Raw genomic sequence first — 23,978 nt, 5'->3', positions numbered from 1 at the left:
GCCCAGGATCATCAAATAACCACAGTAAAGCTCAGCGAAGCAGACGAGCTGCAGGTTCACACTCGCGTATGTCTGTGTGTGTGTTTCAGCCAACTCCTGGATCCAGGTGAATGTGGGTGCGCCGAAGAAGATCACCGGTGTCTCCATCCAGGGCTGCCCGACCGCAGAACACTGGGTCACTGCATTCAGGGTCCAGACCAGCTCAGACGGGCTCTCCTGGAGCGACTACAGCAGTGATGGAGGGGTACACACACACACACCTTTTATACACACACAGCAGTGACAGAGGTTTACACACACACACATACACACACACATACACACACATACACACACACACACTGACACACACACTGACACATAGACACACACACACACTGACACATAGACACACACACACACACACACACAGATGCTGATGCTGGCTGTCCTGCAGGAGTATCCGGGTTCTGTGGATAAGTCCAGTGTGGAGAAGCGTCTGTTCGGGACGCCGGTGTCGGCGCAGTACGTGCGGGTTTTGCCGCTGCAGTGGAACGGTCAGGCTGGCTTACGGCTGGACATTCTGGGCTGTTCCCCGGACTGTGAGTCAGCTGGAGATTGGGTTTAATATGAGCTGATGTGGTCTGTGCTCCGTGTGTGAACTCATCCTCTCTGCTTCTGCCTCTGCTGTGTGTGCAGATGCTGTGACGTGCAGTGCTAAACCCAACCTGGACCACTCCACCGACAGGATGACGTAAGTACTGAATCTCACACCTCAGTGTCGGCTCGTCATCTCCAGCGCTGCACACCTGCATTATTCCTCATTCCCATCATCAGCTTCTGAACCCGGAGTGTGTGCAGCGCTGCGGATCACCAGCCAGTCAAACACACTCATTAAAGCTCTGAGTGTGTGTTTCAGGCGTGAGTCAGACTCTGCTGTTGTGTGTTTCAGCGTTCACTGTCCGGCCGGGTGTGTGATGGAGGCGTACTCTGTGTACGGGACCGAGACGTATCGCGGGGTAAGAGGATAATCAATAATCAGTCATGGCGACTCGTTGACTGTGCAGTCCGCTGAGCTGCTTCTGTCCCGCAGGACTCTAATATCTGCGCTGCAGCGATTCACGCCGGTGTGGTCCTGAATGACATCGGTGGAGACTGCACACTGCTGAAGGAGCCGGGCCAGAACTTCTACAGCGGATCCACAAAGAACGGCATTGTGTCCCGACAGTAAGTGTGTGTCGCTGCTCCAGAAACCCTGCCTGTACATGAGTTCTGAGTTCAGAGTTTGCGGTCAATCTGCTGTTGTGTCTCAGGTTTGACGGCCAGTACTCCGTGTCCTACCGCTTCGCTGACGGAGGTGAGATCAGATGTCCTGATAAGCACAGCTCTGTTCCTGGAGCACCGCCGGGCTCTCACCGCTGTGTGTGTGTGTATGTGTTTCAGAGCTGAGATGTTCTGGTCCAGACTGGTATGAGTTCGGTGAGTTCTGCTATAAGCCGTTTCAAGAGAAGAAAACATGGCACAGCGCACGGACGGCCTGCAGAGCACTGGGAGCCGATCTGGTGTCCATCCAGTCCATGACGGAGCAGAGCTGGGTGGAGAGTTACCTGTACATGGGTGAGTGTGTATCTGTGTGTGTGTGTGAGTGATGTCCATTGAGCCCTTCCCGTAACCCGTCCTCTGTCCCGTCTGCAGCCACCAGTGACGTGTGGATCGGCCTGAATGATCTGGACTACTCAGGTCTGTTCACCTGGTCGGATCATCATGAAGTCACATTCACCTACTGGGCTCCTGGAGAACCCAACAACCACCTGGGCTTTCATGAGGACTGTGTGGAGATGTACCATCAGGTAAACCAGGGTTACTGACACACACACACACACACACACACACACACACACACACACACACACACACACACACTCACTATGCCGCTGTGTGTTGCAGACGGGACACTGGAATGACGTCACCTGCACTGAACTGAACTCCTACATCTGCAAATCCCCTAGAGGACACTATCCCGCTCCGTCTGTCCAGCCCACGGTCTACGGCTGCGCTCAGGTCAGTGTGTGCTCCGGCGGGGCGTCTGCGAGCCTGCAGTGCTCAGACTAAAGCCTGGTTTATACTTCTGCAGCAAGTGAGCGGCGTGACCCACGGCGCATGTAACGCGTGTAGCTGTGCTTATACTGCTGCTGCTGTCTCTGTTGGTCTGCATTAACACTTCTGAAGCACTAGTGGGCAGTGAGGTGTAAATGTTCCTCTGTGTCGAGTTTCTTCGCTGCTGTTTTGCTTTTTCTGAACACTTCCTGGATGTACAAGTGGCTCAAACTCGCTCATTTTGAGGCAGGAACCGGCGGACGTGCAGCAACTGTAACCATGAGGGAAACACAGAACAAAACTCTCCATCCGGAGCTCCTTCACGGGACTCCACACTTGTAAACAATCGCTCCATCGGGCTCGCACCATTCACCCGGCTCTCGGTCCCGCCCAGACTCGTCAGCGATACCAAGCCAACCAATCACAGAGCTTACGCTACGCCTCGTTGCCATGTGTAGTTACATTTTTTGAGAGGTGCACGTCAGCGACGCCGTCAGCCACAGCGAAAGGCTATGAAGTATAAATTAGCCTTAACAGTGTGTGTGTGTGTGTGTGTGTGTGTGTGTGTGTGTGTGTAGGGCTGGGATGTGTTTGAGTATTCCTGCTACTGGTTTGAAGAAACTGCTCGGAGCCGAGAGGAGGCAAAAGAGTTCTGCGAGAGTCGAGACAGCTCCCTGCTGCACATCCTGGATCTGTGAGTGTGTGTCTGCGTCTGTGTGTGTGTGTTCCCCCATGTAGGCTGCTGTACTGTAGTAAGCACTGTGCTCCTGCAGGTATGAACAGGCTCATTTTACCGCACTGATGAGCAAATACTCCGGTCACTGGTGGATCGGGCTGCGGGCGCGAGGAGGGCAGGCCGGGGTGGATTATTACTGGGACAATGATGCTTTAATCACGTACACCAACTGGGGTCGCAACGAACCAAGTAACGAGTCTCTCCGTCCTGACACCAAAGCCATATAGACTATAACCAATCAACAATAAGATCAATGATGTTCTTCCTCAGCCAATCAGATGTCTGTGTCCGCAGATAACCACGCTGGACCATGTGTCACCATGACAACAACCCCGCTGGCCGGATTTTGGGTCAACAAACAATGTGAAGAGTCGTTTGCGTTTGTGTGTGAAGCTCCTCGAAGCGGCATCACTCCACCGACCCCTGCGCCGACTCTGCCGCCGGTGACCGGGTGTGACAGCGGGTGGGGGGGCGAGCCCAGCTTCAGGAACTGCTACAGGGTGAGGACACACTCCACTGACTACACACACACCTGAAATCTGCTGATTACTGTGTGTGTGTGTGTGTGTGTGTGTGTGTGTGTGTGTGTGTGTGTGTGTGTGTGTGTGTGTGTGTGTATGCTGTACTGTATTCTGCATGGATGTATGCTGCACTCAGTTCAATATAAAGCTATCCTGACATTAGTCCTGCTGAAATACAGACTCCAGTACTTCAGTATTTACTGTGCTGGTACACGTTCTCCTTGTGTGGGGACCATCTGACATCCTGGAGTTGATTTAAGGCTTGAGAGGTGATGAAACGTGTAAATATTATACAACCCCAAACATTATTGAATGTGTTCCTCATTTTTATTGTTTTTATTTATTTATTTTTTTCAAATAAAACACGTATCCCTAGTTTGGATCTTGCAGCACATTTAAAAAAAACGTTGTTCCAGTAAAGCATTCACCCCTGTGTAATGTTGCTTTTCCTTTTCACAACACTTAAAGACGTTTAGCAACTGAAGACACCAAGTGCTGAAGTGTTCCAGGGATAATTCTGTCCCATTCTTCCTGCAAACAAGTCTTAAGGTGGGCAACAGTACGGGGTCTTCATTGTTGCAGTCTGTGCTTCATAATGCACCTCACATTTTACTACTGGAGACAGGTCGGGACTGCAGGCAGGCCAGTCCAGTGTCTGTCTCCTCTTCCTCTGCAGCAGGACTCTGTAATGTGAGCTCAGTGTGGTTCTGCATGGTCTTGTTGGACTCTGCAGGGCGTCTCTGGAGCAGAAGGCAGCATATTGAGCTCCAGAATCTCTCTGTGCTGTTCAGCATTAATGGAGAATCACAGAAGAGCAGGTCACCTTCGCCAAGAGCACCGACACAACCCCACACCATGACAGAGCCGGGCTTCTGGACTTGTTGCTGGTGTCAGTCTGGATGATCCTCTTCTTCTTTGTTGTGCTGCTTGAGAAGATTGAGTCCTGAGCTCATGTGCTGATCTGCTTATAGATGAATGAGGACTCTTGATGCAGCGCCCCCTGAGGGGTCGGAGGTCACGATTGTTCAGCGTAGGCTTGCGCTCTTGTCCTTTACGCACTGAAACTCCTCCAGACTCCTTCAGTCTTTATTGATGTTCTGCACTGTTGAAGGTGAAATATCCTCGTCTTCCTCTCTTTCTCTGAAGATCATCGTTTAATCATCTCACTCATTTGCTCTCATATTTGTGGTCAAACTGGTGATCCTCGGCCCATCTCTGCTCCTAAAGGACTAGAGCTTACCTGATGAGCAGATCATCATCACCATCACCTGTGGACATCACATCATTATTCAGCAGTTCACCTGATCACTGGCCTGAACTGCTCCTGGAGTGTGCTGCAGCTCTGAATGTCAGGAGAGGATGGAGATTTACACATGAGCTGAGGCTGACCAGACAAAATTCAATTCAATTCAGTTACATCAAATATTGTGTGCTCATATCGTCTGCATTCAAACACAAGTCAGAGTACATCTGGAAACCACTGCTTTCTTGTTTTACTTGCGTTTTCCACACTGTCACTCTTCCAGGTTTGGGGTTGTATAATATAACAGAAGCACAAGCAGGTTTTCTCCCAGATGAGGCAGGTCAAACTCTGCTCAGGTGTGCGAGTGTGTTTGCTGTTATGCGTGTGTGTTGTAAGGAGTGTGTGTGTGCTGTTATGCTCTTCTTCTTGCTCTGCAGTTGTTCTCTGTGGATTTCACACTGAAGAAGAGCTGGTCGTCTGCGCGGGAGGACTGTTTGTCCCGCGGGGCAGATCTGGTCAGCATCCACAGCCCACAGGAGGAGCTGTTTCTAGCCGGATTCACCAAGGGAAAGACCTCATGGATCGGCCTGAGCATCAACCCGCTGGAGGGAGGTGTGTGTGCTGCTGCATTACAGAATCTGCATTAATAAACTGCATTAACACAGCTGACCGTCCCGCCCTCAGGCTACCACTGGAGCGATGGGACACCCGTCAGTCACACCAACTGGGGCCACGGTGAGCCCAACAACCACAACGGGCGGGAGAACTGTGTGGAGATGGTGACCAGCGCCAACGGGACGTCCTCCTGGAATGACCTGAACTGCGACGCACACCAGGACTGGATCTGCATGATCGCCAAAGGAAAGAAGCCCATCATACCACCGCAGCCGTCATCGCCAGAACCAGGTGACCATGGCAACCATTCTGACCAATCAGATCCTCCATTTCTGTGCTGCATTTATAAACATTGTCAGTAAATTCAAAGCTGATAATCAGAAACATGTGGAGCAAATCCCAGAAACCTTTAGCACAATGTGAAAAGATGCACACTCATTAAACGGGCTGTCAGGTGGGCGGTAGAAGCTGCTGAAATATGCGATAATCACAGCACAGAGTAAACACAGAACAGAAGCTAATTACTTAGCCGAACACTGCACACCAGAGAGAGCTGCTGTATTAAAGGTGTTTCCTGTGTTCAGCTCCTGAATGTGGATCCAACCCTGGCTGGAGGAAACACAACGGCGTCTGTTATTACTTTAACGACACTGATATCGTGGACTTTCACGTGGCGATGGTTCGCTGTTACGAGGAGAAATCTCTGCTGGTGTCCATCGCTGATGAAGCAGAGCAGTCGTACGTCGTCAGCCTGGTACGATAAACACAGCAGCAGTAGCTTTAGCAGTTAGCATGAACTGTGGAGGCATAACGTGTGTGTGTGTGTGTGTGTGTGTGTGTGTTCAGGTGGGCACGGGTCAGGTGGCGGCGGCCTGGATTGGGATGAGGATGTTCGGGGTCGCCGGTGGAGAGTATCTGTAAGTCTGCAGACATTTGAGCGTGTGTGTGTGTGTGTGTGTGTGTGTGTGTGTGTGATTGAGTACTTTTGTGAATGTGTATTTTTGTGTGTGCGCCAGCATTTGTTTGTTGTGTGTGTTTGTGGATTTGTGTATTTCTTTGAGTGTGTATGTCTATGTGTTTTATGCATGCGAGTTTGTCAGTTTATTTATTTGTGTCTGTGTTTGTGTGTGTGTGTATGTGTGTTTGTGTTTGTGTGTGTCTCTGTGTGTGTGCAGATGGGTTGATCTGTCTCCGGTCACCTATGTGCACTGGGGTCCTGGAGAGCCCAATGATGCTAACGGAGAAGAGCAGTGTGTCCAGATGAACAGACATCCAGGTCACATATCATTCCATTCACCCTTCACAGTACTGAGCTTCATGATGACATTCCTTACAAATAAAAACATGACTGTATCGTCTTCATTTCCTTCATATGTTTGTTAATGTATGCATCAAAAATAAACAAATATGATTGAGGTCAGCTCAACAGCAACCATACGCACAGTGCAGAGTCGCCCGAACACATAATTCTGCATTTATATAAACTTTTACTGACTCTCCCTGTGTGTGTGTTATAGACACAGACGTATAGGCACAGATGTATAGGCACAGACGTATAGGCACAGACGTACAGACAAAGACATATAGACACAGATGTATAGACAAAGACGTATAGGCACAGATGTATAGGCACAGACGTATAGACAGACATATAGACATAGACGTATAGACACAGACGTATAGGCACAGACGTATAGGCACAGACGTATAGACAGACGTATAGGCACAGACGTATAGACAGACATATAGACATAGACGTATAGACACAGACGTATAGGCACAGACGTATAGGCACAGACGTATAGACAGACGTATAGGCACAGACGTATAGGCACAGACGTATAGACAGACATATAGACACAGACGTATAGGCACAGACGTATAGGCACAGACATATAGACACAGACGTATAGACACAGACGTATAGACACAGATGTATAGGCACAGACGTATAGACACAGACGTATATCGACAGACGTATAGACACAGACGTAAAGACAGATGTATAGGCACAGATGATCTTTTGATGGTTCATGACAGTGTTTTTGTTCGTCAACAGGTTCCTGGAATGATGCTAACTGTGGCCGTGCCAGTGCTGGTTATGTGTGTAAGAAATATCCTGGGAACGACCACACACCGCCACCACCGACCGCCGCATGGGAGGGAAACTGTCCTGAAGGTACGGCCGGTGGGCGTGGCTGTGTTTGATCAATAATGCTAGTTCTTCAGTCATGTTTCCTGCGTTGGGTTTTCTCAGGATGGATGAAATTCCACAACAAGTGCTTCATCTTCAAGGGGAACCACAAACACCAGAAGGAGATCAAGGCTAACTGGATGACGGCGCGAGACTGGTGTCGAAAAGAAAAAGGAGGAGATCTTGCCATCATCGACAACCAGAGTGAAAACGGTGCGTCTTCAGCAGCTCCAGCGTTACTGAGCTCAGTCTGTCTGCCATCCGTCTCCTTTAGCATTGCATGCAGCCTTTTATTGATGATATATAAGGTTTGCCAGATATGATCAAATATTTTCTATTATCTACATGATATGTCCTCTTCTCTACAGATTTTGTAGCTAGTTACCTCCAGGACCTGATTGTACCCGTCTGGATCGGTTTGTCTGATAGTCTGCATGAAGGGAAGTTTGCGTGGAGTGATGGAGTCAGTCCTGTATTATACACCAATTGGGCTGATAAAGAACCAAACAATGTAGACGGGAAGGTGAGCTCCTGGAGGCCCTTATGGGGACAGAGCTGTGCCAGATTCAGCTTAACAATAACTCAGTTTTGCAATCTTCATCTGATTCTGTTTTATTAAGAGACCGTTTCAGAACTCTACATCTCTACATTTACAGTTTCAGTGTAATTTCCCATTAAAGCAGAACTGTGGACTACTGGACAGTGTTTGTGTTGTGGATCAGTAAGGGTTGTTCAGAGATCTGTCTTGTGTTGTGTTTGGCACAGGAACACTGCACCGCCGTTACCCATAATCACCTGCAGACGGGCCGCTGGAACGATGAGAGCTGTGAGCTGGAGCGAGGATGGGTTTGCTCCATGAAGAAGTGTACGTACTGCACATTTCTGTGTCCATTATGGCTCTAGAGACATGACTAAATAATAATAATAATAATAACAACTCCTGCCCCCAGCGAGCAGCCTGCCCGTCCCACCGCCCACCAGGTCGCCCTGCCCGTCCAGCTACTCCACCTATTTCAACAACTGCTATAAGCTGTTCTCTGAGCCCCGGAGCTGGGAAGAGGCGCAGCAGGCCTGTGTGAAGGATGGAGGAAACCTGGCCAGTGTGGACATGAGCTACGACCAGGCCTTCATTTCCGCAGCCGTGCAGCAGAGCCCCTCCGACGCCTGGATCGGCCTCCGACGCCTGGTAGGGTGACAGCTTTACTGTCTCACCTATTATTATGCAAATTGGTTTTAATTGGCATAAACATTTATTTTGGCTTTTCAATTAAAGTCATGATGGTGTGGTGTCTCTGTGCTCGCCCGGTCACCGAAATCAGTCTTAGACACAAATTATAACTAGTTTGCCAGCAGAGCCCGATTAGAGGAAAACCTCTGCAGAAGGACGCTCCCTGTTATCAAGCAGGACACACACCATTTCAGCAGTACAGGAGAGGAAAAACACCTCTCTGCTCCCCAAAATCATTTCATTCAAAATCATTCGACAGTGCAATACCTTGAGGAAGATCCCTTCTGTAGCAAAATCATCTTCATGTGGGACAGTGCCCATCTGAGGCTGCAGTGAACCCCAGTGTGGCAGTCGCTGCTCTGGGTATGAAAGCAGAGAAACTCATGGTGTGGCCTCCATCCTGCCCTGAACTCAACCTTATTGAGAACCATTGGAGCATACTCAAGCTAAAGATCTATGAGTGAGGCAGTAAACAGCAGCTCTGGGGCTAATCTGACATCCTGCTGGGAAAGTCAAGCAGAAACGATCCACAAACTCCTGTTCCTCACAACCTATAAATGTTCTCTAACTGTGCTGTGCAGAATTCAGAACTGCATTGTGAGTTTTATATTTATTAAATAATTACTGTCATCGACAGGAGATTTGTTCCACTAAAGTAGAATGTTCAACAGATATCGTGAGCACTTTACTGACTTCCACTTGCATCCACTGCAGTGCATGAGCTGAGGACTCTGTGTGTGTGTGTGTGTGTGTGTGTGTGTTCCCGCAGTCGGAAAATGACCCGTACAGATGGTCTGATGGCTGGCCGGTGTTATTTACCCACTGGGGTCCCGGAGAGCCCACCAGCCATAAGGGCGAGGGCTGCGTCAGCATGCACCAGGCCTCGCGCTTCATCCAGGGCACGTGGAACGACACCGACTGCAACGCCGCCAAACCCTACATCTGCAAAATCACCAAAGGTAACGTTCGAGACGTGTTCAGTTTCCTGTCACAGCACCTCTGTATTTACCTCATGGACGTCTATTCAGAGGTCAGCAACTTCACAAGCCAACATCAGAATGCTGAGATTTCACATGTTTACATGACATTTCATGAGGGAATAGCTGCCATGTGTGTTCTTTCCTCGTGTGTGTGTGTGTGTGTGTGTGTGTGTGTGTGTTTTCTGTGTGTTCATAGCTGTATTTCCTCATGTGTGTGTTGGTGTGTTCCCCTGACTCCTGTCGTCTCCACAGATAAGCCTCCAGCGACGCCGGCTCCGGGCGATGGGAAGTGTCTGCCGGGGTTTTGGCACTACGGTCGGCACTGCTACTTCGCCTATAATGGGAAGGTGGGCTTCTCATGGCCAGAGGCGCGGCACTTTTGCCAGCAGGTGAACGGAGGAGATCTGACCTCCATCCACAGCCGCCTGGAGGTGGAGTTCATCCGCAACCTCAACTACACCAAATACCACAACATGTGGATCGGGCTGACCCGCGACCGCTCCTGTGCGCAGTACAGTACCGTCCCGCCTCCGCCACTGCCTGTACGGCTGCTGTCACACGCTGACTCTGCTGTTCTCTCTTGCAGACGGCTGGGGCTGGACCGACCTCACCGCAGTGGGCTTCACCAACTGGGCTCCTGGAGAACCCAATGAAGCCGTGCATGATGGAGACGTGGGCAAGGAGAACTGTGTGGAGATGTACAGCGACGGAACCTGGAACGACAACAGCTGCACGCAGAAGAGAGGCTTCGTGTGCCGACACCGCCAGTGTAGGTCCAGCTCCTGACACACACACACACACACACACACACACACACACACACACACACACACACACACACACACACACACACACACACACACACACACACACACACACACTGACAGAGTGCACACACATGCACTCATACTCCCAAACACACACACACAAACAAACTGACACACACACACACACACACACACACACACACACACACACACTGACAGAGTGCACACACATGCACTCATACTCCCAAACACACACACACAAACAAACTGACACACACACACACAAACAAACTGACACACACACACACACACACACACACACTGGATGGTTAATCATGTTTAATCATGTTGACGGTGCAGCTCTCCTCAGTTCTGTTTCCTCTTATTTCAGATTATGTGACGGATGATAACGGCATCGTCATTCCAACCGACCCGTCAGGCAGTGAGTGACGAACACAGCGCTCTGAAACACACAGTGTTGGTGATGTGGATGTTGTAGTTGTTGTTTGTGTGTGTGTACATTGCTGTAATGCTGCTCTGTCTGTGTGTGTCTGTGTATATGTGTGTGTACTTTGCTGTATGGCCACTCTGTCTGTGTGTGTGTGTGTGCGTGCTTGTGTGTGTGTGTGTGTGTATGTATATGTTGCTGTATCCCTGCACTGTCTGTGTGTGTGTGTGTGTGTGTGTGTGTGTGTGTGTGTGTGTGTGTGTGTGTGAGTACGTTGTTGTAATGCCACTCTGTCTGTGTGTGTGTGTGTGTGTGTGTGTGTGTGTGTGTGCGTGCTAGCGGATGCTGGAGTTGTCGCGGGCGCAGTGATCGGTGCGCTGGTGTGTGTGGCGCTCCTGTTGGCCGTCTTCTACTACGTCTTCAGTGTGAAGGGTGTGAAGCCGGGTGACATCAGCTTCTTCAGGCCGGACAGTAAGAACATTGACGTGGTGAGTCTCCGTCTGAGTCAGAAACACACTTGCAGAGACAGGAGAGAGAGACAGGAGAGAGAGTATAACAATGTGTGTTTTCCAGCCTGCCTTCACCAACCCCAACTTCGCCGGAGAGTCTGAGTCCTGATCTGAGGTTCGCCTGTGTGTGTGTGTGTGTGTGTGTGTGTACAGAAACACTGAAATATAATCACCAGCACTGAAAATGAACAGGAACCGCCTCGTCCTCCTACAGTTTTGCTGTTTTGTGTATGTGGGTTTGTATTCTTGCTGATTTTGTAGATTGGGTTAAATATGAACATGTGATGTGTTTATTGTCTGTACAGTTCTTTCTGGAAATAAAACTGAAATATCTCAGTGCTTTACTTTTATTTTGAAAATGCCACTAGAAGTGGTTCTTGTTCTTTTTGAGGGAAATTAAAAGGTTTGTGCATTAAAGGATTTTAAATATGGGATACAGATGATAAAAAACCACATGAAGCATTTAATATCCTTCAACACACAGCAAACCTGTGTGAGTGTAATCAATAGGAAACAGGAAGCGTTGTGTGCGAGGTGCATGCTGGGAGCTGTAGTTCATTACTGTGCCAGTCACAACAGTTACGCTGAAAGCTGATTTTTATATAAATAACTTGTAGTTGCCTATTTGTTTATTATTGTCAGTTATTAGCTGTGTCATTGCTAATTACCAGCATCATCCAAGGTGTCACGTGATCGAGCAGCTGACGGCGCGCGCCTGCTTTAACACACTGCAGTAAGTCGATCACTTGAATGGATGAAGATGTCGCTCTCATGGAAAAGCAAACTTGATGAAGAGATAGACCGTTGATTGTTGAATGAACAGAGTGTGCGTTTATTTCATGCTGCTTGATTTGTAATGAGACAACTGGAGTTGTAAAAAGTGGACGCCACTATAAAACGAAACCCAGACATTTTGAGCGGCAGCATCCACAAAATACAGATATGATGACCGCAAAACTACAGGACCTAAAGTTTCTTTTTGCATGTTTTTGGTAGAGAGGTCTGTATGCAGACCTGGTGCAGTTGCCCTGCATTCAATGCTTTTCAATGCGCATACCTAACCCCGCCCTTCACTGTGACATCACTAGCTCCATTGAGTGCATTGGGTCTGACGTTGCATCTCTGAGATATGCAGTCTCAGCTTGCATTATTATGGCTGAAACCAGATACTACTCACCTACCTTTTGTTGCGTTTTGTACAAAAATGCACTTCTATTAGTGGTTTTGCCATATTTGCATTGTATTTAATGGGTTTTGAATGCAAATGCCACTTTATTTAAAGAAAATAAACAGTGTTGACTTGTGATGCATGTTATGGATGTTTATTATAAACAAGTTATGTAATATCAATTGTTCCAGACGTTTGACCTCAATAAAAATTCAGATTTGGACCTTTTCATGTAGACATTGAGAACCCCTTCTTTAGGCTATCTCTCTGTCACCGACTCGGTCCCAGTCATTCCCCTCGCTGGCCAGCAGAGGCCCCCCATCCCCGGATTTCTAAGCATTACATCATCCACCTAGACTGATCGTGCACACACCTGAACTGAATCCAGTTAACGACCCACGCTCCCTATATAAGCCACACTCAAACTCCAGTTCACTGCGAAGTCTTGTTTCAGCCCCGGCCAGCATTACTGAGCGTTATATCCTGCCTGATCTCCTGTGCATTACTCCAGCCCATTTCTGACTCTGCTTTGCCTTCTGCCTGCCCACTACCCAAGCCTGTTACACAGACTCTGTATCACGCCGCCTGCCTCTGACCCTTGCCTGGTAAATCACTCTGTGTCTGTCAGCCGCCAGCCTTGAGACCTTTACTGCTACTATTGATGTGTGTTTGCACCTTTGTGCATATTGTATGTTTAAGTGAGTGTGATTTATAAATACTGCATATGGATCCCTCCATGTCAGTCTCCACGTTACACACTCACAGGTGGACCCAGAGCATCAGCCTGGAAATCTGCACTGGACTGTTTTTTTCAGTCTCACTCCTGCTGAGTTTTATTTCACACCCAATCGCTCCCGCTATTTATTCACTTTGTTTGTTTAGAACAGATTTCTTCTGACTGTTAATTCTCTCTGAATTCTGACAAGAGAAGTCGAATGTCCTCTCTTTGCTGAATCTGTATGCTCTGAGCACATCCGGGTCTGTCGGCATGAATCTGGTTTCATTTTCCACACTGGAGCTGATAATAGAGGTCTCTGGAATTAATTAAATAATAGAAGTTCTACATATATCCTCCTGTTTTCATTTTGTTTTGAAGCAAGCTAACAAAATAATTACAGGGCATTTTATAAAAATGGATCAAAAGTTTAAAATATTAATTTAATAGTTTAAACAATTGTTAATTGAAATTTATTCTCATGTATTTTCATTATTATCATAATCATCATTATTATTGTACATTTAATGACCTAGGCGGAACCATGACTCAGTGCTTAACAATGTTACCTCACAGCAGGAAGGTCACTGGTTCAAGTCCCAGCTGGGCCAGGAATGATTCTGTGTGGAGTTTGCATGTTCTCCCTGTATTGACATGGATTTCCTCCAGGTGCTCTGGTTTCCTCCACAGTCCAAACACATGCGCTATAGGGGAACTGATCAACTAAATTAAGTGTGTGTGTGTGTGTGTGTGTGTGTGTGTGTGTGTGTGTGTGTGTGTGTGTGTGTGTGTGTGTGTGTGTGTGTGTGTGTGTGTGTGTGTGTGTGTGTTAGAGGGCGGGGCGGCAAGTTTCAAATCTCTCGGGTTTGTGCGTACAACAACTTGGTTTCGTTGTCACGTCATGGTGAAAAACCTTATGACTCGTTATCAAGACGACTCGTTTAAAGCACTATGAGTCTGCTCTTTTAGATGAATCAACAGTTTTAAACAATGTACACTTACAGATTTAAGCATTGACTGGATATTTTACGTCACTTACAGCTGTTTTTACGCAGCGGATGCCCTTCCAGCCGCAACCCATCTCTGGGAAACATACACAAACACACACACACATATACTATGGACAATTTAACCTACCCAATTCACCTGTGCCTATTTATATATATATATATATATATATATATATATATATATATATATATATATATATATATATATATATATATACACACACATACATACATATATATGAATATTATTGGGAATGACCAATACTAATTAAAGCAACACATCATCAAAATAATCATAAAGATCCCGTGATGTTGCACAGTGCAAGCCATAAATACTGTCATTAAATTTATTTTGCGTGACGATATTAAAACACTCAATCAATTCTGCACAAAGTAGTAAATAAATGGGTTAGGCATATCAAATTAAACCCCAATATTTCCTGACCTTTACATGAACTATTTCCATTAATGTACATCACACAGATGTGGGAAGGTCAGTTTATGGCATGTTGTGCTAACAGAAAGAGACAGCAGAGTATTTAGTGAAAGAGACGCTAAAGGAGTCAGATGTGGCTTTAGGATGTGTCTGATAGGTCTTTATTCTCTAAAGCAGATAAAAAGGGACTGATCAGCTATGAGATGAAAATTTGGCAAAACATACAGGTTATAAAGTGGCATGACGTCTATATGAAATGCAGAGAAATGTGTGTTGGAAAGAAAATGTCCATTCAACTTTATCCTGAACTTCATACAAAATGAGGAAACACAAATGAAAGCTGTTATTGTGAACTGAAACACTCTCACGTGTATTAGTGTAATGTCAACAACAAATATTCCAGCAGTTTCAGTCACTAAAGATTGGGGTGGGAAAACCCTTTCACTGTTACATTGCAGAAAAGCAAAAAGTAAAATGACAATGATTACATATATGAAAGAGCAGAAGAGATGAAACAGATTAGACCTCCCCGTCCCTCCAGTCCTCAACTCAGCTGCACTCCACCCTCCAGTCCAGTAGGTGACAGAATCTGCACCTTTACACTGTTTGCCAAACACCAGTAAACAGAAGAAGAAAGTTGTTGAAAACGCCTCATCTTAAACCCTTCAGAAACCCTGCTGTTTCCAGCTCTCAGATAAGACCAGTGTCTGATGATCTTGTGTAAATGATTGTCTGTGCAAATGATGTGGAGTTTTGTTGATTAGTCTTTAATGAGGTTATTGGTTTGTGGAGGCTTGTGTTTATACTGTAACTCTTATATTTGTCTGAGAACATGTTAAAGATGAAGGAGCATCTGTCTAGTGCACTATCACAGCTGAGCAAGAAGACAAGCACAAGAATAAAATCCCCACATTCTCTCCATCAGCTCATCTACAGATCAGATCAGTGAAGCGAGTGATCAGCTGTAACTCACGGCCTGTTTGTTGGCTGAGTGTTAGAGAAATGATGGTGAATTCACCACAGCGCTGTGTTTAATCTGTCTCAGACACCATCAAGCAGATCTACAATAGTGGAGGAACCCTTTCTGCTTACCTGGTGATGCTGACCGGCCGAGAGGAGCAGGAGAGAACACACGGACAGGTGAACCACTGAGCAAACACTGGAGGAGAAACACACAGGTGGGTGAAACAGCAGGTAGAGCTCTTCTTCTTGTCTTATTGGCGGTTTGCATTCTTAAACAGAGCATTACCGCCCTCTACTGTGAGTTGTGGGTCAGAGACTGAATTTCCTTTTCCTCTGGACTCTTCAAGGCAGAGTTCTGATCTGACTGTGTGCTTTCAGAGAGGCTGTGATTGCGGTGCAGGTCAGTGTAATCCTGCAGAGTGTACCTGCGGTGGAGTGTGATGCTGAGCATGGAAACCCTACAGGTGAAACACACCTCTGCTTTGCTTTAATCTGGATATCTTGTGTTGAGTGATTTCATTAATGAAGGAGTCTTTGCTTTCACCAGACCTGAGTGAAGTATTCCTGTTCATGTTATCAGTCTTCTCTAATGGATCTTCTGTCTGTCACTGGTGTTTTCTGTTGAGTTTATTCCCGGTCAGCTGTCATAGTAATGTATTGATTAGCTGCTTCAGGTGTGTTGAATTAGAGTTTGCATGTAAACTGTTCTGTTCTGCTTCTGACTGACCTGTATTATGTGTGTTTCAGATGTAGAAATCCTGCTTCAGCTTGCTCTCCTCGCTTCATTTAACAGTAGTGGTGGGCAAAGTGACACTTCATGAAACTGAAACAGTTGAAGCAAATGTGTCAAAGCTTTGAAACGTTTCGAAACTCTACAGTGACACCTAGGGGTAATTTTTTATACATTGCTCTGGAGCAGCTTCAGCAAAGAACAATTGAGCAAATTGAGGTATTAAAACCCACTTTGTACCTTTGAACCTACAAGTGTTATAGCAGAGCGGTCAGAGTTCCTGACTATTATGCAGGGTTACTGGGTTCGAATCCAGGCAAATGCAGCTATGTTGAAATGCTCTGTTCTTGTATTGTTTTGTTTCAACATTGGTCAGACATCAGAATAAACACTATTTGTGAATAAATATGTCTTGTTTTGGTCATAAAACAGGGTTGTTTCTAGATCAGACATGGTTGTGGTCAGAAGTTGACAAGACTTATTTATACTATTATTGAAATTCCTCATTTATTGTATTTTAATACCGTCTACTCAAACGCTAAACCCAACCGTCACAGTGCTGTAAAAATATGAATTATTGCTATACAGTCTTACACAAATGATGCTGTATGGATGGTGTATCCGCAGCTGTATCCTATCTAGACTACATCATAACACAGTAGCATTATTAAAATAAAGAAAATCCTGATTTTGGAGCATTTGTACAAAGCAGGATTCAAACCCAAAACCCATTTGAAGCACAGTAACAGCATGCACATGCACGGTCCACTAGGCTATGTAAGACAGAAGTGTTTCTGACCCAGTCAGTCAAATGCAGATTCGCCAGGTCTCGGAACGGTTCTGAAATGATGTTAAAGAGCACAATCACAGAAGGAGAGAATGAGAAATAAACACATACAGCAACAGCCTCACACCAAAGCAACTGATTTAAACACCTCCACAAACAGCATCAGCAGCTCCACTAAAAAACATTTGATAATGAACAGCGCTTTTATTTCTTTATTGATTTTCAGTTTGACCTCACCATCATGGAGATCAGAGGCTGCTTTAGTTGGGCTCTTGATCCTTTACTCTTCTATCTTATTGTTTCTGAAACTCATCAGCTATGGCAATAAAGGCAATGAGAAGCTTTATGTAAATAATTGTTACAGTTATAACCGCTAGTGATCCATAACTTAAATAAAACAATTGCAGGTTTATGTGACGTGGTTTGGGGCATTAGGAAAGTTTCCCATGGAGAGTCAACAAACAAGAATTAATTAAAATTAATTAATATAGTTTCATACGCAAAACCTTGAGAGCTCAAGAAGCACATTTAAAGGTTCAGGACACCCTGGAGAACTTTTTTTTATATTAACAGATGTGTGTGTGTCAGTGGTGGGAGTAACGAATTACAACTACTCACGTTACTGTAATTAAGTACATTTTTGGTGTAATTGTACTTTCATGAGTAGAATTTTAAGCCTGTAATTTTACTTGTACTTGAGTACAAGTTAAGCTGAGTAATCTACTTCGTTACTTTTATAATCACAATTCGTTACAGAGTACTGTCAATAAATTAATATTTCAGCCACGCACTGACCAGCATTTCGGTAGCCAATAAAAAAAGCTGATCTTAACGGACCAATGAAAAGCCTGGTACATTATTTGAACCGAAAAACAAGTTCAGGCTACTGCAGATTTACGTGACCATCATCATACAGTCACAAAGTTATCAATTGACATATGGAGATTTAAAACAGAAGAAATGAGGAAGAAATAGCAGAGGATGAATGCATGGCCACACCCGGAGGAGCTGTTCACCTACAGGTACATAGGGAAGAAAGAGGACAGATGTGCTGATGTGAATAGCTATGTTATCATCTAAAATGCTTATTAAATATATGCCCAAAACTGGAATATCGCATAAAAGACTGCAAATAAGCAGCGTTTCTGTCCATCAAGTCAAAGAGAACAAAATTGCCACCCTCTGATTAACTGGCGACAAATATCAAAAGTAAAAACAGAATTAGCATCAGTAGGAGAAGCTGCGTGAATAAATTATCTTTATTTAATAAGTGACTTGCGCATCAGAAGGCAATCCTGCACGCAGTGAACGCGCGCTGGCGTTTGAAGGCGTGAGACACGGAGTGCAGAAACTCTTGACAATTCTGGAGGTCATTATTAATATAATATAATACTGAAATGGTTGAGGTGGTTTAGAATGACCAAAACAACACTTTAGATGTTTTACAATGTGCTTAGCCTGCTGGTTTGTCCATTCACACACATTTTCAAAATATATGCGCATTATAGCGTTTCCATCTACCGTTTTATGTGCATATCCAAAAAGCGCAAAAATAAGTGGATGAAACCTGCCCTCGGCTGTGCCATCCGGCTTACAGGGTTTCCGTGGGGTCTTAAAATGTCTAAAATATAAACATCTAAATTTTAGCCCTTAAAAGTCTTAAATTCGCTGTTCTAGATCTAAAATATGTTTGCACATGTCTTATTTTTCCGATGTACATTGTAAGGCTACTTCTAATGCTCATTTAAATTATTTTTTTGTTGTTGCTTTGTTTCGTGGTGGTGTAGTTCTTTATTTCACTAGTCCTATTGTAATTTGCAGTATTAAAACTACAAATAAGCCCAGCATGCAATAGCTCAGTGCGCGCGGCGAATGTGACGTCATCGCCGTGTTTGCGGAGGTTCACTTTGGATGCGCGCGACATGATTTCGGGTGAACAGTTCGCGCGGCGCCGCGCTTGATTTGAGTTGAATTTGAATCACTTTGAAGAGATTTTGTCTGTAACAGTACGACTGTATGCGTGGACAAAGAGATAACCAGATGACCGATAATTCTTGGCTAGAAATCGCAACAGCCATGGAAAGGAAGTGTTTTGTTAAAGTTTGGAAAAACCTGGGGGATAAGTTTGTTACAACAAAAAAGAGGCCATGGCAAAAGTGGAGACCCAGGTGGTTTTAAGATTACAGAATATGTTTTTCCACCATTTATAGGTTTTACACTGATGGATCATTTTGAAGTTAAAGCAATGTAACAAAAATTAAGTAACAAATTAAGTATATGATAACTGGAAAATAATATATGAACCCATCAGCTTACAGTATACTGATGCCCAATTTCTAGGCTTTATTGGTGATGATGGACAGGATTGTTGGACCATTATTGCCTTTTCAGCTCATTAGTAGAGGACAGAAACTAGCCAGACAATAATGTGTCAATTGTTGAGTGGGCAAAAAAAAATTTTTTTTTGCTATTATTCTTGCCAGAATAAAAAAATAATAATTGTAGAGTAACCCATGTTCTGTTGTCATTGATATTTAACTTTAACAGGTAGAACTGTCTGAGATATAAACAAAAGTGAGTGATGCATCAAACTTTGATTTAAAAAATCTTGAAAAGTTATAAAACTTTATAATCATTCATTAATTTTCTTTTTGGCTTAGTTCCTTTATTAATCTGGGGTCGCCACAGCGGAATGAACCGCCAATTTATCCCGCATATGTTTTACACAGCGGATGCCCTTCCAGCTGCAACCCGTTCTCATTTACAACAACAGACAATTTAGCTTACCTAATTCACCTAAAATGCATGTGTTTGGACTGTGGGGAAAACCGGAGCATCTTGAGCAAACCCATGCAAACACGGGGAGAACATGCAAACTCCACACAGAAATGCCAACTGACCCTGCCAAGGCTTGAACCAGCGACCTTTTTGCCTTGAGTCGAGAGCGCTACCCACTGCCCCACCCCGTCACCCAACTTTGTAATCATAATAAATTATAAAAATAATGAAAAATAATTATTTTTAAAATCTTGAACAATATTAAAGATATGACGTAGTCTTAAAAAGTCTTAAATTTGACATTATGATATCTGCAGAAACCCTTTTTTTTTTACAAGACTTCAGTCTATAATCTGAAAAAAAAACATTATGGTAAGAAGACAACTTAATTTGTGTGATATTTAATTTATTAATAATATGTTTAGGCTCTAGGCAGTGTTGTTCTGTGGTTTCTGACGGTTCAGTTCGCGAATTAGGTAATTAACAAAGTTTCTCCATAATTTGCAAGTGTTTTTTTTTATATATAAAATCATCTATTGATCGTACAGATAAAAGAGGCATCATTTGAAATGATAAAAAGTCGTGCATTTCTGCATATTTCTGTTATCTTTATACTCAAAATAGCAAAACATTGTTTTTGTAAAATAATCATGGTGCGCAGTGGGTATCGCTATTGCCTCAAAGCAAAAAGTTTGTTGGTTGAAGCCCTGTCTGAGTCAGTTGGTGTTTCTGTGTGGAGTTTGCATGTTCTCCCCATGTTGGCATGGGTTTCCTCTATAGGTGCTCTATAATTATAATCTATAATTAATGCTGTTTACACAGTTTAAAAAGTGTTTATAGTATCTTTAGATGTGTTATATAAAATGTGTTTTACTGCCTGGATCTTGTCTGACTCCGGATTTATGGATAATTCCACCAATACCGCCAAGCTAAAAAAGTAATTTGTAATTTTGTAATTTGAGTAGTTTTTACGAAGAGTAATTTGTACTTTTACTTGAGTACTTTTTAACACCAGTACTTTTACTTGTAATTGAGTACAATTTCAGCAATGTAACAGTACTTGTAATTGAGTACAATTTTTTTGTACTCTTACCACCACTGGTGTGTGTTGAGCATCAGTTAAGACAATGTTAGCACCTGTCAGCTTTAAATGTGGGGAAAACTGGATAATTTCGAGCTTTTGTCATCTAATTTCAGCTTCCAGGTTTAAAATGATTTTTGGGGCGGATCGAAATTGGCGATATAGCGCAGTACTGCAAGTGCAATGATGACGCGTCGGTTTCTCATTATTATTCATAGCGGAGTTTTCTTATCCTATGAGACGAGCCGGCTGCTTAATTATTCATGAGAGCACGTGCTTTCTGAAGGCAAGACAGACCTGCCAGTTTCAAGCAAGCTGTGAGACACGAACCCACGGCACGCAGTAGCCGTTCATGAAGGCTCGTATGTGTTTGTTTCCATGATCCACGGGGTTTGTTGCATGTTTTTTTCCCCGCGATCTAGTCAGGGCTGATACAGCAAAGCTGTGTGTGTGCTGCAAGCATTTTTGTCGGGAGAGCAGTACGAGAATTGAAGAATGGCGGACGTTGACTTTTATCAGGAGTTCGTTCACATTCAGACACATCGCCATGCTGCTGTGTTTGCCTAAATCCTCTATATTACCAGCAGGGCTAATGGTTAAAATAGACAGGTCAGGAGACCTGCTGCACTGAGTCTACATTCAGATCTATATTTAGACCCGGGGATTGAGGGAGAATCCTCATTTATAGGGTTTACATGAACACACTTATCTTTATAATGATATAAATTGTGGTTATGTGTATATGAAATTACAAATAACAAATGTAGCAGGGCATTCAATTACTGTTTATTCCTTTGCATTTTAACTTTGTGAACTATAAACTCATGCGTCTCCTCGCGGTTTGTCTCATTTTGTGAGCTAACTGACAACAACAGTTGTTCGCTCCCCTTCTCCCCTGCTGGCCACACCCACTCCTGCCCTGTGCTCGCGGAGCTCCGCCCATTAATCATGCATCTTTTGAAACAATTCTGAAGTAGACTTTAACCAAAAGTGGGGGGAGTCATGACCCTGTAAGACACAAAGACATCAAGAATCAAGATATGAACCTCAACCACGGTTACTAAAATTAAAAAGCTGCATGATTCATCCATGCCACAATGCATGCTGGGTACATAGTACGAACCTCCCAGCATGCATTGCTGCATAAATAAAATAAACCGCTTAAAGTTTTTGAAATGTCTTTCTGTGCCTTTATTGTGTGCTGTTCTTGGCTGTTATATTTCAGTAGAGTGTTTTGTGTTGTTCTGGGTTGATTTTCTTTTGTTTTTGTTTGTCACCATTGTTGTAATTGAAAGGCTGATTCTTGATAAGATGATCTTTTATGTAAAGCTTTGACCCAAACTACGTTGTAAAAGGACTATATAAATAAAGGTGAATTGAATAACTTGATTACATTTATTCTTAAATTTCCTTTAGGCTTCTCATGCCATACAAATTGTTTGATCAACACAACTATTTTTGGCTACCTAAATAAATTTAGTGTTAAAATAAGCAGCTGAAGAGGCCAACTAAAGCAGACGCTGACCTCCATCATGGTGACCAACTGAACAACAGCAACTCCATGAAGAGTTTTGTCCACATGACAGAAAAGTCCGAGCTCAGTAATGAGTGAAGCTCCACTGATTTAAGTTGTTTAATGATCTCTGCTGAGATCTTCAGAAAGAACATTTATATTGTCTAAATATTTAGCACTATTATTTTTATCTAGAGTTTTATTTTCAGTTGATGTCATCTTTGGTTTTGGCTGTAACTTGTGTTTTTCTTTCCTTTAGTGAATCTGCTTACTGGCAACCACAGCTGCCGGTCTTGTCCTGCAAAATCAAGAAGAAAAAAAAAAAAACTAAACAAACAAACTAACACCATTGTGTGCCGCCATTGTGGAGGATAAGTGTCTGTGTTCAAGTCCACGATGAACTGAGAGTATTTGCAACATATAAGAGACTGAAAAAATGCAATGAAATATTTCAGAAAGTTGTTCAGCACATGTATGCAGCACCCTACCACCAATATTATCTGGGCCCGGGCTTTTTTTAGTATTAATTCTCTGAAAGAGGTCTTTGACCTGAGTCCTACTAATGTTTACGGATTTACTACATGACAGGTGTTGTTTTAAAATGTAATTTTCTGACTTAAAATCACCCTCATCAAACCTTAAGTAAAACGTATTTAATTCCTCAGTAAACTCTCTCACAGAACTAAAACCATTTAAATTGGTTTCAATGCCTGCTCTATCTTTTTTACTCCCAGCCATTGTGTTCACACCTTGCCAGACTGATCTTAAATTTTTGCTGCTGGTCTGTTTCTGTAATATCTGTTTCTCTATTTCATTATGTACACTGTTTGTACACTGTTACATCATGCTAGTCAAAACACACAACTGTGATGTGTATGTGTTATCATATCATTGACATGACGACTTCAGCACTATCAGCTCCAATAAACTGCATGAATCAGTTTGCCAGAATGTAGTCATTAATCTGTATACACAGATTGTGAATTACCACACTAAATCAGCTGTACTCCTCATAAACGGTAACCTCACAGAAATATTTTTGATCAGTATTGACAGTTTATTTGCTCAACACTTATTCTACACAACATACCGATTAAAATGCCGAAAAAAGTAAACCAAAACATGAAAAAACGGCTGAGATATAAAGGACTAAACCTGACTGAAAGCACACTCAGCTGAGGACACACAGGATTGGTCTAAAAACACGAATACTAATGAGTCATTTGCATATGGTCTATTCTCTAATAAAACACGATTTTAAAGGGCTTCATAAGCTTAAATATGATAATCAAAGTATGGGAAAACAACCTAGACATCAGATAATCAAATTCTGAATAAAAATATACAAACAAGAACAAAGAAAAACACAAACAAACATATGGTCATCACCATTGCCGAAATGCTGTGTCTCAACACCTAGTCAATAGGCCAGGGTCTCCTGTTCTTCAGGGTAATGCTCCCAACGGTTATCCCTGATAAG

General features: G+C 44.0%; 1 protein-coding gene and 2 long non-coding RNA genes across 4 annotated transcripts in view; 2 read left to right on the top strand and 1 right to left on the bottom strand.

Moving 5' to 3' along the window:
- The window catches only part of LOC100537272 (C-type mannose receptor 2), a 23,637-nt gene extending 11,984 nt beyond the window's left edge, over positions 1-11,653 (top strand). The window contains exons 23-50 of the mRNA XM_087300415.1: positions 90-244; positions 437-581; positions 679-733; positions 932-998; positions 1,073-1,206; positions 1,293-1,336; positions 1,423-1,596; positions 1,675-1,829; positions 1,927-2,040; positions 2,655-2,770; positions 2,850-3,001; positions 3,107-3,312; positions 5,014-5,188; positions 5,261-5,482; positions 5,776-5,945; positions 6,038-6,108; positions 6,367-6,467; positions 7,251-7,370; positions 7,449-7,598; positions 7,754-7,908; positions 8,151-8,250; positions 8,336-8,571; positions 9,383-9,572; positions 9,846-10,097; positions 10,180-10,362; positions 10,752-10,802; positions 11,148-11,296; positions 11,382-11,653. Coding sequence (XP_087156541.1) covers positions 90-244; positions 437-581; positions 679-733; positions 932-998; positions 1,073-1,206; positions 1,293-1,336; positions 1,423-1,596; positions 1,675-1,829; positions 1,927-2,040; positions 2,655-2,770; positions 2,850-3,001; positions 3,107-3,312; positions 5,014-5,188; positions 5,261-5,482; positions 5,776-5,945; positions 6,038-6,108; positions 6,367-6,467; positions 7,251-7,370; positions 7,449-7,598; positions 7,754-7,908; positions 8,151-8,250; positions 8,336-8,571; positions 9,383-9,572; positions 9,846-10,097; positions 10,180-10,362; positions 10,752-10,802; positions 11,148-11,296; positions 11,382-11,426 — 3,887 coding nt within the window. The 3' untranslated portion in view covers positions 11,427-11,653. The remainder of the gene's footprint in view (positions 1-89; positions 245-436; positions 582-678; positions 734-931; positions 999-1,072; positions 1,207-1,292; positions 1,337-1,422; positions 1,597-1,674; positions 1,830-1,926; positions 2,041-2,654; positions 2,771-2,849; positions 3,002-3,106; positions 3,313-5,013; positions 5,189-5,260; positions 5,483-5,775; positions 5,946-6,037; positions 6,109-6,366; positions 6,468-7,250; positions 7,371-7,448; positions 7,599-7,753; positions 7,909-8,150; positions 8,251-8,335; positions 8,572-9,382; positions 9,573-9,845; positions 10,098-10,179; positions 10,363-10,751; positions 10,803-11,147; positions 11,297-11,381) is intronic.
- Positions 11,654-14,784: 3,131 nt separating this feature from the next.
- On the bottom strand, positions 14,785-16,434 carry LOC147831698 (uncharacterized). Its single transcript, XR_015519738.1, has 3 exons — positions 16,337-16,434; positions 15,739-16,250; positions 14,785-15,248 (listed from the first exon to the last, which is right to left on the bottom strand). It is a non-coding gene; the product is annotated as an uncharacterized LOC147831698 (long non-coding RNA).
- On the top strand, positions 15,268-23,441 carry LOC147838668 (uncharacterized). Of its 2 annotated transcripts, XR_015519740.1 has the most exons (4): positions 15,692-15,824; positions 15,988-16,073; positions 16,357-16,558; positions 22,758-23,441. It is a non-coding gene; the product is annotated as an uncharacterized LOC147838668 (long non-coding RNA). The 2 variants fall into 2 exon arrangements; XR_015519739.1 differs by lacking the exon at positions 22,758-23,441 and having other exon boundaries at positions 15,268-15,824; positions 16,357-16,745.
- Positions 23,442-23,978: the final 537 nt, after the last annotated feature.

Source organism: Danio rerio, chromosome 21 (genome assembly GCF_052040795.2).
Source record: "Danio rerio strain M-AB ecotype USA chromosome 21, GRCz13ab, whole genome shotgun sequence".
In the NCBI taxonomy this organism is placed as follows: Eukaryota; Metazoa; Chordata; class Actinopteri; order Cypriniformes; family Danionidae; genus Danio; species Danio rerio.
The sequence above is the reverse complement of the archived record's forward strand: the minus strand, read 5'-3'. Positions and strand labels throughout refer to the sequence as shown.